This window comes from Oncorhynchus masou, chromosome 18, assembly GCF_036934945.1.
Source record: "Oncorhynchus masou masou isolate Uvic2021 chromosome 18, UVic_Omas_1.1, whole genome shotgun sequence".
NCBI classification, from domain to species: Eukaryota; Metazoa; Chordata; class Actinopteri; order Salmoniformes; family Salmonidae; genus Oncorhynchus; species Oncorhynchus masou.
In genome coordinates this window covers 36,036,192-36,052,382 of record NC_088229.1, presented here as the reverse complement: position 1 = coordinate 36,052,382, position 16,191 = coordinate 36,036,192, and the positions used below count along the sequence as shown (strand labels likewise).

At 41.6% G+C, this 16,191-nt stretch overlaps 1 protein-coding gene across 2 annotated transcripts in view; it reads left to right on the top strand.

Moving 5' to 3' along the window:
• LOC135504499 (tyrosine-protein phosphatase non-receptor type 11-like) overlaps positions 1 to 14,703 on the top strand; it is a 58,056-nt gene extending 43,353 nt beyond the window's left edge. For both annotated transcript variants that reach the window (XM_064923144.1, XM_064923143.1), the window contains exons 8-16: positions 15 to 94; positions 1,030 to 1,185; positions 2,972 to 3,103; positions 3,546 to 3,700; positions 5,485 to 5,552; positions 5,835 to 5,986; positions 6,303 to 6,406; positions 6,942 to 7,070; positions 11,406 to 14,703. In XM_064923144.1, coding sequence (XP_064779216.1) covers positions 15 to 94; positions 1,030 to 1,185; positions 2,972 to 3,103; positions 3,546 to 3,700; positions 5,485 to 5,552; positions 5,835 to 5,986; positions 6,303 to 6,406; positions 6,942 to 7,032 — 938 coding nt within the window. In that variant the 3' untranslated portion in view covers positions 7,033 to 7,070; positions 11,406 to 14,703. The remainder of the gene's footprint in view (positions 1 to 14; positions 95 to 1,029; positions 1,186 to 2,971; positions 3,104 to 3,545; positions 3,701 to 5,484; positions 5,553 to 5,834; positions 5,987 to 6,302; positions 6,407 to 6,941; positions 7,071 to 11,405) is intronic.
• The last annotated feature ends 1,488 nt before the right edge of the window (positions 14,704 to 16,191 follow it).

Genomic DNA, 16,191 nt, shown 5'->3' with positions numbered 1-16,191 from the left:
TATCTATGTTCCAGTCGACACTACGCGGGTGGAGATCAGGGAAGCAGATGCAGATGTGCCTGGCTCAGACTACATCAATGCCAACTACATCAGAGTGAGTTCTGGAGATGACTGATAGAATCAAGAATTTAGCGATGCACTTTATAGATGGGTTATCTACCGAGGTCACAAAAACGATGCGCGCTCTTCAATGGGGCAGACGCCCATGTGTTGTGATTCTGGATGGTCAGATCGCTTGCAACGTTGATAAGAAGCTGCCATGTGGGGAATCATAGGTGGCTTGTTTTATCTTGTTTTTGGTACCATGTCTTGTTTTGAGGTGTTTTGATTGATGTCACGTCGATGCTAATTTAGCTAAAATTCGCTAGCTAGCTAACCAACAACTGTAATGATGTATTTGAGAGACAACCAGGGCTATTTATGTTTTCAATAAACATTTGCGACGAAATATAGTTTACATGTTGTCGACAATGTAAGCCAACCCTGTCTGTTTTGCCCCATGCATCGGTTTTTGTTGCTAAACACCCCACGTGTCTATTGCTGAGTGGAATAATTTACATGGCACTTAGGGGCGAATCCTAACTTCCACTTCATCAATGCACGACCAATTGAAATTGTGGCTTGAATTTAATACGCCCCTTACAATTAAATATTAAAGCACCATAATAAACAACGGTTAGAAATGCAGAATGAGATGCCTATCATGTTCATCGATGACCATATTCTGATGTGAAACACATAACTTGAAACCGATCTGCGCACTGGAAACTCTGGAGGTTTCTCACAATGTCTCTAGTAACGGATCCGTACATATTGTCACAGACGGGCCCTAAATATTTGTCCGGGTCCTATACTGTAGCCTATGCGCTGTCGCAGCTAACTCTTCCATGATTGGCATGAAAATGAATTAACGCAGTGAGGAGTTGGCTAAAGTACCAACAGACTGAACCACCACTAGGCTATCAACGTTTTATATGTTCCTCACCAATGAAGACATGGAATGAATGAAATATGTTTCTCTGCCCCCAGAGTATGCATGAAGAGGGCTGTCATGTGGAGGAGGGCAAGGTGTTCATCGCCACCCAGGGCTGCCTTCAGAACACTGTGGTGGACTTCTGGAAGATGGTCTACCAGGAGAACACGCACGTCATTGTCATGACCACCAAGGAGATGGAGAGAGGACGGGTGAGGTCATAGAAAAAGAATTATGAACGGGCGATATCGAAAATAGAATTATGAACGGGCGATATCGGTCTCGTCTTACAGTTCATATAAGGATATCAGTCAATTGAAATAAATTCATTCACATGACTGGGAATACAGATATGCATCTGTTGGTCACAGATACCTTAAAAAAAACATTAGGGGTGTGGATCAGAAAACCAGTCAGTATCTGATGTGACCACCATTTGCCTCATGCAGCGTGACACATCTCCTTCACGTAGAGTTGATCAGGCTGTTGATTGTGGCCTGTGGAATGTTGTCCCACTTCTCCTCAATGGCTATGTGAAGTTGCTGGACATGAATGGCACGACAATGGGCCTTAGGATCTTGTCACAGTATCCCTGTGCACTGAAATTGCCATCGATAAAATGCAATTGTGTTCGTTGTCTGTAGTTTATGCCTGTCCATACCATAACCCCACCACCACCATGGGGCACTCAAAATGTTGACATCAGCAAACCACTCACCCATACAACACTGTACATGCTTTCAACCATCTGCCCGGTAAGCTGAAACCGGGATTCATCTATGAAGAGCACTAGTCCAGCATGCCAGTGGCCATTGAAAGTGAGAATTTGCCCACTGAAGTCGGTTACGACACCAAACTGCTGTCAAGTCAAGATCCTGATGAGGACGACAAATTCTTCGGTTGTGCAAATCCACAGTTCTGTAAACTTTCCGGGTGGCTGGTCTCCGACGATCCCACAGGTGAATAAGCCCGGATGTGGAGGTCCTGGGCTGGCGTGGTTACACGTGATCTGCGGTTGTGAGGCCGGTTGGATGTACTGCCAAATACTCTAAAATTATGTGGGAGGCAGCTTAAATGTTTATATTTTACATGCAATAATTTAAATTATTTTACTGAGTTACAGTCCATATAAGGAAATCAGTCATTTGAAATAAATAAATTAAGCCCTAATCTATGGATTTCACATGACTGGGCTGGCCCACCCACTTGGGAGCCAGGCCCAGCCAATCCAAATGAAATTTTCCCCAGAAAAGGGCTTTATTACAGACAGAAATACTTCTAAATTTAATCCGTTTTTGGGTGACTGGTCTCAGACAATCCCACAGGTGAAGAAGCCGGATGTTGAGGTCCTGGGCCGACGTGGTTACACGTGGTCTGCGATTGTGAGGCCGGTTGGACGTACTGCCAAATTCTCCAAAATGACCTTGGAGGTGGCTTATGGCAAAGAAATTAACATGAAATTCTCTGGCAACAGCTCTGGGGGACATTCCTACAGTCACCATGCCAATTGCACGCTCCCTCAACTTGAGACATTTGTGGCATTGTGTTGTGTGACACAACTGCCCCTTTTAGAATGGCCTTTTATTGTCCCCAGCACAAGGTGCACCTGTATAATGATCATGTTATTTAATCAGCTTCTTGATATACCATAACTGTCAGGTGGATGGATTATCTTGGCGAAGGAAAAATGCTCACTAGCAGGGATGTAAACAAATGTGTGCACAGAATGTGAGATGAATAAGCTTTTTTGTGTGCTTGAAAAATGTATGGGATCTTTTATTTCAGTTCATGAAACATGGGTCCAACACTTTACGTTTATATTTTTGTTCAGTAAGTTTATTTTTTGTATTTTTTTATTCTAGGAGTGGAGGTGAGCGACGGGGTGGGGGGGGGTCAGGATTACCAGGATAGTATGACCGCTAAGGTGATTGTTTAAGCTGCTTGAGAAGAAAAGTTGGGCCTTCTAGATTGTCTAATGTTCCACTTTGTCCTCGTCAGAACAAGTGTGTGCGCTACTGGCCTGACCTCAACGCCACTAAGGAGTTTGGGAAAGTGTGTGTGAAGAACGTGGAGGAGCGTCCGGCTCAGGACTACATCCTGAGGGAACTGGAGGTGACGCGTTTGGACCGGGTAAGACAGCCCCTTGTCGTGACCACAACAATCAAAGGAGGATCTTTATAAAAGTGGTCTGTTTTAGTATGGCACATTCTTTCACAATAAGCCCATTTCTGCTGGGGGCTTGATTTAGGTATAACGTTCTGGTTGTATGAAATGTAATTCCTAATGGACCTGTATCACATGGGCCATTTCTGATTGACTTGTTAAAATTGGAGTTTTGCATTATTTTGCACCCCACTTTACCTGATATTTACGTGGACATTTTAAGGTAGTATGTTGAATTTATTTTTACGTAACAATAACATAGCTAAATAATCATTTTTGAATGAATTGAAGTTAGAACCATAAAGCAGCTGTTTTTATCATAGTGTCTTACCAAGACCTAGCAAATACCAGGTAAAACACATGCTGGAATAGGCCTGTAAACTGTAGCGCTAACTCTCCCGATCTGCAGAGGGAGCCGATGAGGTATATCTGGCACTACCAGTACCTGAGTTGGCCTGACCACGGTGTTCCCAACGAGCCTGGGGGCGTGCTCAGCTTCCTGGAGCAGGTCAACCGCACGCAGAGCACCATTCGAGACACCGGGCCCATTGTGGTCCACTGCAGGTAAAACACACAGGGTGCACACATTGTGACAGACAGCATGTATCAGACACAACACCTCTCCAAGCCCAGCTGACATAACATCAGTCATAACAAACGCCTAAATGCCTGCACCACGTTGACCGGGCCTGTTTGAGTTGACCATTCTTATTTGTTATGTTTGGCAGAACATGAAGCTAGAATTATAGATCTAGTAAAAATGTAAAAGTATGCTACAAAAAAAGTACACTAAAATCATTCCAATCCCGTTGAAAATGCAACGTCTGTTTTAGCATATTGGGTGAGTGGCTGGCTTTAGGACCATGCGGAGCATCGCTCAGAGAGCAGATGCCAGCCTTCGGCCTTGTAAGCCTGAGTGCTGTTTTACGCAGCGGTTACTTTCACATTGATGTCGGCATAGGCGGCGCGTGCAATAGGCTAGGGGAAGATAAGCTTCCCTTAAAATAAATTGAATTACATTTGCAAAAAAAAAATGGCTATATAATGACTCGTGCCTATACAGAAATAAATGAAATCATTCAAAATACTACACCAGAGAGCGTGATTTGGCCTCAGAGGATCTTTAGCTTCTTTTAAAAATGAGCTGTGGATTGTTTTAAGCACGCTCGTGGCGAATAGCCTACCAAATAGCCTCGTTTGTTTTCGTTGCAGCAGTCACTGAAAAGCAGTTAAATAGGCTTAGGCCGAGAGCACGGGAAGCATAGAAATAGCGCACATAGAACATATCTGCCTCTTCTTAGACTTGCTTTCGATGACATTGACCATCTATAACTAACAGATCTATAACTAACAGTTTTACGCATTGCACCGGTACTGCTATTACTGTACCTCAATTCCACTTCGCAAAGCTTGCATTTCCTTCTCATTTAGCTGCTGTCACTTGCCTTTCTCTGCCACTTTTTTCAGCTGTTAATTAACGTCGATGCCGTAGTGGTGGAGTGTCGACTCCCATTTCTGAGTGTGAAGATTCAGTTCCACGAGGAATCGACTCCTAAGATTCTGTATTTTTGGAAAGGAGGAGATGGATTAGTTGCCGTACTTCTGAGAACATGAACGCAAGCATCTTTCATAGCGAGCTAGTGAGGGACAGAGAGCGAGGGTATGGGCACAGTATAGGCAGGTTGGCCACCAGGCAGACAAGAGTCAGAACTGTGCACGGGGCACATCTATCATCAATACAATATTCCATTTGGTGGTACAGCTTTTTTGTATCTCGCAATTTCTTGGCTTGCAATGTCTCGCAACTTCAGTAAAGCAGGGCCAATCATCAATTAATAGGCTCGGATATTAAGATGTGCGAGATGCAACACTTTACTCTCACACAGTCACACCCACTATCTGCCCATGTGTAGGGCACCAAAACAGTGGATGTTTACTTTCTGATGTTTACTTTCTGCATCTGCTTCTTGTGGTTTTAGCTTTAAATTACACAACTTTCCCCAGGGCTTCATAGCCTATTGTCTAGTTAGGCTATAACACGGAAAATAATATGACTGCACTGTGATTTTTAAAATTTGTGGGCAAAAAAACAATTTTTTTTTGGATAGTGTTTTGTCTTAATGTTAAGGATCCCAATTTTGTTGAAACATTTTAACGTTTAAGTTATATATTTTATTTGCACAAGCTGAACTGTCTTTCATATAGATTTGTTCATATTTACAAGTGTAACTTATTAATAGCGTAGGAGTCCTCAGGAGCACATGCCCAAAATTCTACTTGGAACTTTAGCAGAATAGCAGTATGTCCGTGATGAAAATGACACCATATTGTCTCCTTTGTCTCTATAGTGCAGGAATCGGGAGAACAGGCACCATCATTGTCATTGATATTCTCATTGACATCATCAACAGACAAGGTAAGAGAATGTTGAACTTTCAAACATGATGGTTCTGACATCAGTCCCATCCAAATGTTACTGACCAATAAAATCAGTCCTATCCAAACATTACCGCACCGACATCAGTCCTATCCAAACGTTTCAGCTCTGAATACAGTCATATCCGAATGTTATAACTTAGATATCAGTCCTATCCAAACGTTACGGATCTGAGATCCAGTCTTGGGAGGGATCTGCATGTATTGGGTATTAGTGTAACCGTGCTAAATATGCTGCCTTTTGTGCTTGTGTGTGTTCCAGGATTAGACTGTGACATCGACATCCCTAAGACCATCCAGAGGGTTCGTCAGCAGCGGTCAGGCATGGTGCAGACAGAGGCCCAGTATAAGTTCATCTACATGGCTGTCCAGCAGTACATTGACACGGCACAGAAGAGACTGGAGGAGGAGCAGGTAGTAGTTATACTATAATATTGCCACTACAGTAGTAGTTTAATCTGAAAGGTACCAGTAACTACCACACACACCAACAGTATTATCGCAGTACATGTTTTCAAAAGTGACTGCCTTACAGTTGGAGCCCCAAGCATTTCATGATAGCTTCATTCAAAGGAACAATCAAGATAAACCCGAGATACAGGTATTACATTTCATGGTGTCAACCAGCTAAGCAAGTTGGCCAGGTGCGTGTTATGTTATCTTGCCTCAATGATTAATCTTATTTTTGAAGCTAAAAGAATATGGTTTATTGTGGCTGCTTTCATTGCAGAGAAATAAGACAAAGGAGAGGGAGTACTCCAATATCAAATACCCCCAGATGACCAACGCTCGGTCAAAACCCAACATGACCTGTGTGTCACGCTCCTCCTCTGTGTGAGTAGCCCTGCAAATACACACTGCTCATATAGTACACAGGCAAATAGTGTTTTATTCTCTCTAAATACACACTACCGCTGTCATATCATTCCATCCAAATTCAATGAACATTGTCCGAATTAACAGGAATCAGGAATTCCATCTCACCATGTTGTGTCTGTGTGTGTCTGTGTGTGTCTGTGTGTGTCTGTGTGTGCCTGTGTGTGTGCCTGCCTGTCTGTGTGTGCCTGTGTGTCTGTGCCTGCCTGTCTGTGTGTCTGTGCCTGCCTGTGTGTGTGTCTGTGCCTGCCTGTGTGTGTGTCTGTGCCTGCCTGCCTGTGTGTGTGTGCATGCCTGTGTGTGTGTCTGTGCATGCCTGCCTGTGTGTGTGTGCCTGCCTGTGTGTGTCTGTGCCTGCCTGCCTGTGTGTCTGTGCCTGCCTGCCTGTGTGTGTGTGCCTGCCTGCCTGTGTGTGTGTGCCTGCCTGCCTGTCTGTGTGTGCCTGCCTGCCTGCCTGTGTGTGTGTGCGCGTGTCCATTGTTGTGTGATGCAGGGTGACGAACGACGACCCGTCCGCTGTGTATGAGAACCTGAACATCAAGAACCCAAGTACCTCTGGGAACAGCAGTAACACCAGGAAGTAAAAGTCCAGCCACAGACCTCTGCCTCTCTCAACCTCTCTGTGAGTGTTAAATTACTGTGGCTTGTTTAGTTATACATTATATAAGATATAAAGGATCATACCTGCTTATAACAAGTTGCGAAGCATCATACCGGCATACCTAAGTAATGTGTTATTGTTATTTTCTGAGCTAAATCATTCTTAACTTTTTGTTGAACTGCTCCATATAATTGCTCTATTTGATTTACAGGGTTAGGGAATAATGGATTACATGTACCCCCCAAAAAAGAGGGTAATCCATTACTTTACCAGCAAATATATTGTAATCAGATTACAGATACTGTTGAAAAACTAGATGATTACTTCTAGGATTACTTTTGAATTCAGTTTTACTTTTAAAGGTGGTTTGCGGGGGAAAAAACACCTTTCTGTTTTCTCAATTGCATTCAAATCAGTTTTTGTTTGTTCCGCCTGAGCGAATGTGTCAAATGCGTTTGATGGATCGCGGGGAAAAGAGCAGGAATAGACATTTATAGGCTACAGTCCAAGCTATGTCTTTCAATGGTGTGACTGCTGTCTGCATCCAAAGATTATCCAATTTGAATAAACGCTTGGAGGTAAGGGTGACAGCAGCGGTGTAGCCTACAGGCGATACGGATATTGCTTATTATTGATATCTACATAGAGCATTGATGTGAATCACACTGCTGCTCTCTCGTTTAGCTATTTGCGCCTTGCGGATTGTGGTTGTTGTGGATGGCTCTTCACAAATGTATTTCTGTATTTTAACCCAATAATGGTTGAATTTAAGAAGTTTAAGCTGCCTATAAATCCTTGTTTTTTTGAGACCAGTGGACAGCCAGTGAAAAATGTTCCTCCCAACACCTCCGTGGTATTGAGCTCCATACTAGTTTAATTTACAAAGACCATGAGTGGGGCTTTTATTGCTCAATGTAATTCATGCTGATAAACAAAATAATCCAAAGGCCTAATGGACGCATGCTTAAACTCGCGCACTTTTGATAGACTGCAAATTATTGTGATATCAAAGTGTCACCAATAGAGATTGTATTAAATCCTTAGATACTGGGCGGCAGGTAGCCTAGCGTTTAGAGTGTTGGGCCAGTAACCGAAAGGTCGCTGGTTCGAATAACCAAGCCGACAAGGTGAAAAATCTGTTGACGTGCCTTTGAGCAAGGCACTTAACCCACATTTGCTCCAGGGGTGCCCTACTTCTACGACTGACCCTGTAAAACAACACATTTCACTGCAGCTATCTATCTGGTGTATGTGACAAAAAATGTATTTAAAATAATAAAGTCTTCTAATTCCTAATTCTATGGTGTCACCAACTAAAACATAAGCCTATAGCAAATGCAGCATATGCATGGGAAAAAGGTACGGCATATAGCACTTTTTGGTAGTGCTCAAAGCATGCCATTCCATGAGAGCAGCCTTTATTTTTCCACGCAAAGCAATGAGCCCAATCAGTCCTCCATGACAACAAAATCATAAACAACAGAGGAGGCTAATAAATTATGCTCAGGTACAAAACAATTTGGCTAATCTATATTTCCATATTTCCATGTCGTATTCTTGAAGATTAAGGGGTATTAAATGAATTGGAATGACTGGAAATCTGACAGACGTTTTAATGTAAAAATCGTATTAATCGTATTATTTATCTGTAGTAGAAAGAATTTGGTTAGAAAGAAGATTAGTTTTGAAGTCGTACGTTTACATACACCTTAGCCAAATACATTTAAACTCAGTTTTTCACAATTCCTGACATTTAATCCTAGTATGAATTCCCTGTCTTCGGTCAGTTAGGATCTTGACTATTTTAAGAATGTGAAATGTCAGAATAATAGTAGAGAGAATGATTGATTTATTTCAGCTTTTATTTCTTTCATCACATTCCCAGTGGGTCAGAAGTTTACATACTCAATTAGTATTTGGTAACATTGCCTTTAAATTGCTTAACTTGGGTCAAACGTTTCGGGTAGCCTTCCACAAGCTTCCCACAGTAAGTTGGTTGAATTTTGGCCCATTCCTCCTGACAGAGCTGGTGTAACTGAGTCAGGTTTGTAGGCCTCCTTGCTTGCACACGCTTTTTCAGTTCTGCCCACAAATCGTCTATGGGATTGAGGTCAGGGCTTTGTGACGGCCACTCCAATACCTTGACTGTGTTGTCCTTAAGTCATTTTGCCACAACTTTGGAAGTATGCTTGGGGTCATTGTCCATTTGTAAGACCCATTTGTGACCCAAGCTTTAACTTCCTGACTGATTTCTTGAGATGTTGCTTCAATCTATCCACATAAATGTTCTGCCTCATGATGCCATCTATTTTGTGAAGTTCACCAGTCCCTCCTGCAGCAAAGCACCCCCACAACATGATGCTGCCACACCCGTGCTTCACGGTTGAGATGGTGTTCTTCGGCTTGCAAGCCTCCCCCTTTTTCCTCCAAACATAACAATGGTCATTTTGGCCAAACAGTTCTATTTTTGTTTCATCAGACCAGAGGACATTTCTCCAAAAAGTACGATGTTTATCCCCATGTGCAGTTGCAAACTGTATTCTGGATTTTTTATGGCGGTTTTGGAGCAGTGGCTTTTTCCTTGCTGAGCGGCCTTTCAGGTTATGTCGACATAGGACTCGTTTTACTGTGGATATAGATACTATTGTACCTGTTTCCTCCAGCATCTTCACAAGGTCCTTTGCTGTTGTTCTGGGATTGATTTGCACTTTTCGCACCAAAGTACGTTCATATCTAGGAGGCAGAACGCATCTTCTTCCTGAGCGGTATGATGGTTGCGTGGTCCCATGGTGTTAATACTTGCGTACTATTGTTTGTCCAGATGAACGTGGTACCTTCAGTCATTTGGAATTTGCTCCCAAGGATGAAACAGACTTGTGGAGGTCTACAAAAAAATTTCTGGGGTCTTGGCTGATGTCATTTTCCCATGATGCCAAGCAAAGAGGCACTGAGTTTGTAGGTAAGCCTTGAAATACATCCACTGGTACACCTACAATTGACTCAAAAATGTCAATTAGCCAGAAGCTTCTAAAGCTATGACATAATTTTCTGGAATTTTCCAATGTGTTTAAAGGCACAGTCAACTTAGTGTATGTAAACTTCTGACCCACTGGAATTGTTATACAGTGAAATAATCTGTCTGTAAACAATTGTTGGAATAATGACTTGTGTCATGCACAAAGTAGATGTCCTAACCGACTTGTCAAAACTATAGGTCATTAACAAGAAATTTGTGGAGTGGTTGAAAAATGAGTTTTAATGACTCCAACCTAAGTGTATTTACCCATAAACGAAAATGCAACATCCATTTATGGCCAGCTATGTAAACTCTAACATTGATTTATCCTACAATGTCATTCAACTGGTAATATTCCTACAAACTTCTTCTAATACCTCTTTAGGGGAACACCATTTTAAAAGTAACTGAAAGTAATCAGATTATATTAGAGTTTGGGTAATCCAAACGTTATATTACTGATTCTGAATTTGGCTAGGTAACTAGTAACTAACGGATTACATTTAGAAAGTAACCAACAATAAACAGTTTAATTGGTAATAGGAAAAATAATCATTATTGGCAAAGAAGATTTAAGAAGGCGTTTTATTGTCTGTTTTGACAAATGTTCTTTGTGTCATAAAACGGTTTGCATAACAAACTATAACAACGTACAGAAGATGTGGAGGTTAGGAGGATATACAAGTTTAATAGGGTGGTTAAACTTAACATTTCAATCAGATTTAGCACTCTTCAACTGAGTACAATGATTACAGTAGAGCCGATATCCGAAAAAACAACGCAGGTGGGGTGAGGGAAATGTTGTGTATAAGAATATACAGCAGTGTTATGCACATTTCGCCAACGCACCATGTGCATGAACTTGTTCAGTGCATTATCAAAGAATGCATGTGTGTGATTGGTTATAACTGTCTTAATTGTTAGGTCCTCATTGGCTGTGGGCCTGGGATATATCCTCTGCTACCCTGTGAGTGGGCGCAGATGGAGAGATGTTAGCAAGCAGTTATGTCTTCTCATCTGTCAAGTGTTAATAAACCAACATATTTGAGATGCACTTCTGCATACTGTTGGGTTCCTTTCAAGAGTTTCTAAAGATCCCGGGAACACCAAGGCAGGGTTCAACTGTGTCATTGTGTATATACAGGCTCCTTGGGTACTGGGGGGGGGGGTAAATAAATAATCAGATGAGGGAAGATGTCACAAAAACACATTTTGCTGTTGACCATCATAGTGATTCAAATATTTATTAGGATGTCATGCGGACAACTGTTTGTTGTGCGTTTCTATGCAGAGTGGTACTGTGTATGTCTGAAGCGGTGTGCCGTTTGTGTGTGCTTCAGTTTCAACAGAGGTGCCGCTTCGCCAGCGCACCATGGGGGACCTGTGGAGCTCTGGCCCCTGACCCTCTGGCAGTGGAACCCCTCCCGCTGCCATGCTGGCTGTCTGGAGCCTCCCTCTCCAAGGATAGAGGGGTACAGCACAGTGCTCTTGTCCTTCTATCTCCACCCCCCCCCCCCCATCTCTCTCGCTCTCTGAATGACTTCAAGTCTCTACAACCTCTCCTGTCTACGGACAAAGTGCCTCGTCTACAGACATGTATGTAACCCCCGTATTTGGTCCCACAGTTGTTCCATCTCATCCCCTAACCCACCAACCAACCCAACAAATGTCCATTGCTTATTTCTGTCGACTCGAACTAAATCAACACGAGAAACAAACAATGGTGTACTCAATGTTCAAGTGATGTTTTCCTCCATCGTGTTCAACCATGAATGGGGTGGACGAGACAAGAAACGGTAAGGGTAAAGCTATGCCGTTTCTCTTTGCGCTGTTGGAATCCCTGCTCGCTCGCTCGCTCTCTCTCTCTCTCAATTCAATTCAATTCAAAGTGCTCACTCTCACTGCTGGCTATCATCTACTTGAACCAAAGACTCTAGCGATGTTCTGTTTTTGCTAGCAGCAGTCATTACTGCAGCGTTGAGTAATGGCGGGGAAACAGTGACGTGATCTGCTACCACTGAGGCACTGGCACGGACAAGCAAAGTCCTTACACGTCCCTTTCCCATGAAAGGCAAGAGGAAAGTCAGGATATTCTTAATGGGCCTTTGTCAGTGGGGAGCTGATTTGTTTATCTTATTGGTTCCACCTGTGGTCTTTTGTGCCATGCTCATCTACTTAGTGCTTCCACCATCACAGCTACTGAGAGCCTATTCAATCAATGATAATGAGCTCCTCTCTGGACTCCATTTTGTTTCTTGTCCTGTGGTTGCTGGAAGGGGGAGCTTGAAGCTCAAGGAGGGGGAGCTTGAAGCACCAATTTACTTGTGCAATTTTTCTATTTATTTAGTTTTAATCTGTGTCCTTTCAATTCATTCTTGTTTCTTTTATTGTTATTATTGGTGTGATTTTGTAATGTACAGGACATGGTTTTTAATGTTAGATCCAATTCCATTATTATCAGGTGACAAAAAGCACAATTCTCTGAATTTGCAGTTGCTTTGCAGATCCTGTTTTATGAGAAATTTGAGGTCAACGTCAATTGATAAAATCGGTCGGATCTGCAGTCTTTCTCTCTCTGTGTAGGTTGTAACTCCCGTTGGTTTCAGCGAAGGTTTTCCTCCTAATCGAATGGCATAATAAACAGGGAAGAAATGTCAGGATGCCAGCTAGGCTGCCATCACTGAAGTCTTTATGAATATTACTGGGCCAGATGGCCTACAGCCCAAGATTAAAGAGTAGATTTGTCTCCAAAAAGTAATTTACAAGATGGTTATAATCCAGGCTTGACTTTGTTTGGGAGAGTAAAAACCGACATCAGTGATGTCATAGGAAGGGTGACACCACACAGCAAAGAGCCTTCAGTTATATATATATATATAATGGGCAGTGGCTTCTTTCTTAACTATTCTTAGCATTTTGCATAAAAATCTAATGTCTAAGGTGTTCACACTGGATTTAGCCAGTGGCTCAATGATGTCATCCTTTGAGTGACCCTGTTGGTTGGCTACATAGAGGCTGTGCAGTATCGTCTGCTGGTTGTGCAGAGCTGTTCTTGTACATAGTGTTCAGGCCTTTCAACTAGGGCTTGACTACGTCATCCCTTGCTCATCCTAACACCAGTGCAGTAACTTTCCGCAATACTGAAAGTCTGATGTTTCAGTATTTCCCTTCAAATTATGTTTCAGTAAGTCCATTCTAAGTGTTATAGGACACATTTCGCTGCAGTTTAGTTGTTGATATAATACTCATGCTATAAGTGGTATGCTATATATAAATGGTATGCTATCCTGAAGTGAACATTGAAAATCTTTGTCAAATGAACCTTCTCCATTGTTCAACTGTCTGCCGAACTTTCAATCTTGTCCAATGAATGAAAAATGGAAATGTTTAGTTTCTATTTTCTTAGGCCTAGATTCGATCAGATCAAGCGTTAACCGGTGATAGCCGACCCTGGCATAGGGATGTTTTGGCGGTGTCAGCAAGTGGAACTGCATTGGAGCTGTCAAATCGGTGAACAGCTGCTCTTGTGATCATTGTCACAAAGCCACACCTGTCCCACTCGCGTTAGTTCAGAAGGAGAAAGTTTAGCCTACATAGAAATAATGACGCTCAAATTGAAAATCATTAAACAAAATAATGAGGATTTCTATCAGCCTAATCGAGGTGTAGATTACATCTCACATTCCAGTCTTCGAACTCTTAATGTGACTCCGTGCAGCCAATGGCAATGTCCGCTTTATGTATAATGATAGGAAAACACTTATGCATTTGACAGCTCTAACGCTGTTCCACCTACAGCACTGCCAAAATTACTACTGTGTGGATGTCGGCTCAATTGGATGTGATTGATTAGTCCTTTAATTATGTTGCACTGTTTTTGATGATTTTTTATTGTATTTCACTTTGCCTCTAAGGGTCAAAACTTTGTATGATGTGGTGAAACATTGAGGGGTGAATCCTACTTAGCTTAAGGATGAATTTTCATTGAGTTATGCATTGATGTCAGTGGGAGACTATGTGAAAATTTGACTAAAGTGGAAATTAGTGTTCGCTCTTAACACTTCAATACTTGAAATTCTATTAAAAATGGCTAAATGCGGTAGCTCCAGACTTGTGATCTGTGACTGTCAGGATGCCCATTGGCTGTTTTAAAAGAGTACAGTATGTTGACAGTCTGCTAGAAGTATGACATCGGTGTTGTAAATTTTATTTTCATTTACTGAGGTGTTTCGAATTTTACATTTCCTGTTGGTGCATTTTATATTGTGTAAGATTATTTGTTTGATTATTGTTATTATTTTAGTTTCTATTTGGTGTTATTACACCGTTGATAATAACATAATGATAATGAATTGTCAGTTAAGCAGGTGTTCTTGAAAGTACACAGAAATGATGAGTTATTTTATTTCTGCTCCTTAATTTACTTGAATATGATGTTGACATAGTTGGTTGCGATATGCCTGATTTGAGTAGTGGTATACTGACTGTTCCTGTATTCAGGTGACTGTTTTTCCCTCTTGCACTGGCTCAGCCTTAACGCCTTCTGTCCAGGCTTATAGCGCTGATGCAATGAGAATGTCTGAAATGACGACAAAATGATTAAAAATGTAATAGTTTAATAAAAATCTATGAATGAAATATGTCAAGTGCCTTCTTGTGTGCTGATATAATGGGACTTCCTGTCGCTGATGTCCGTGGACAGATGGCACAACCTTCCCTTTATATGCAGGGAGATGTGGACTGATTTTGTTCTACAAGACATTGGTTATTTATTAGGTAAAAGCAAAATACGTTCTATTTTACATAATTTTCCAAGTTTTATTAGTTGTGAGTACAGGATACACATGGTGTACACAGTCCAATGAAATGCTTACTTGCAGGTTCCTTCTCGACGATGCAAAGACAATAAGAAATAATACCACCCACTGGAGAGCCTTGCGGTCGTGGATGGAACCATTCCTGTACCAGGCTGTGAACAACTGGTCAGGACACTCTCGATGGCGCAGCGGTAGTATTTGGAGAGGACCCAGGGTGGCATGTCAAAGTTCTTCAGCCGCCTTATGAATTATAGGTGCTGTTGTGCCCTCTTGACAAGAGTGGTGGTGTTGTTGGTCCATGTCAAGTCATCTGTGATAACATGAAATTCTTTAAAAAAGGAGTCAGAACAGGTACATCAGAGCCGGGACACAGAGAGTGAAAAACAGCTTCTATTACCAGGCCACCAGACTGTTGCACAGCTTCTATTACCAGACCATCAGACTGTTGAACAGCTTCTATTACCATCAGACTGTTGAACAGCTTCTATTACCATCAGACTTTTGAACAGCTTCTATTACCATCAGACTGTTGAACAGATTCTATTACCATCAGACTGTTGAACAGCTTCTAATACCAGACCATCAGACTGTTGAACAGCAATCTCTAGACTGTGTGTGTGCGCACATCACCTGGCATATCACACACACACACACACACACACACTCAAACACATACATAGCCAACGCTGCTGTCCCATGTTATAGAGACATTAAACCACCAGACACTTCCTGTTTTACGCTGTGTATTTAAATATTATATTCTCAACATATTTCTACTACTGCGTTTTAGTTACGCTGTTTATACTGTACACACTACATATTTATGTATATACTGGATTATTGATATAGGTCACTCTAATATATCTACTGCTGTACATATCGTTCTTAGTGTATCTGGTGTAAGTTCATCCGGTGTATATAATGTACATATAGATTGCATTTGAACTACTGTTACAGGGCCATTTGGAATGTCAACTGGATTCTGACATTTCTGGAATATATATATAATATAAAATTTTTTTTTTGTACTTGTTTGGCATTTTACTGCATTGTTAGGAGCTAGTAAAATAAGCATTTTCGCTGCACACACTGACATAAACTATACTGTGTATGTGACCAATATACTTTGATCAAAAGAGCACTAGTTCAACTTAATAAATAACACGTTACCATCGCAAGGTTAAATAAAACATTTAAAATGAGGATAGTAAGTGCCTATTAAGTGCCGAATAATGTAACAGTGTTGACCATAACACAGTTGACGATTTCATCTTAAATCAGCCATGTTAAAACATTTCGAACCTGTCCA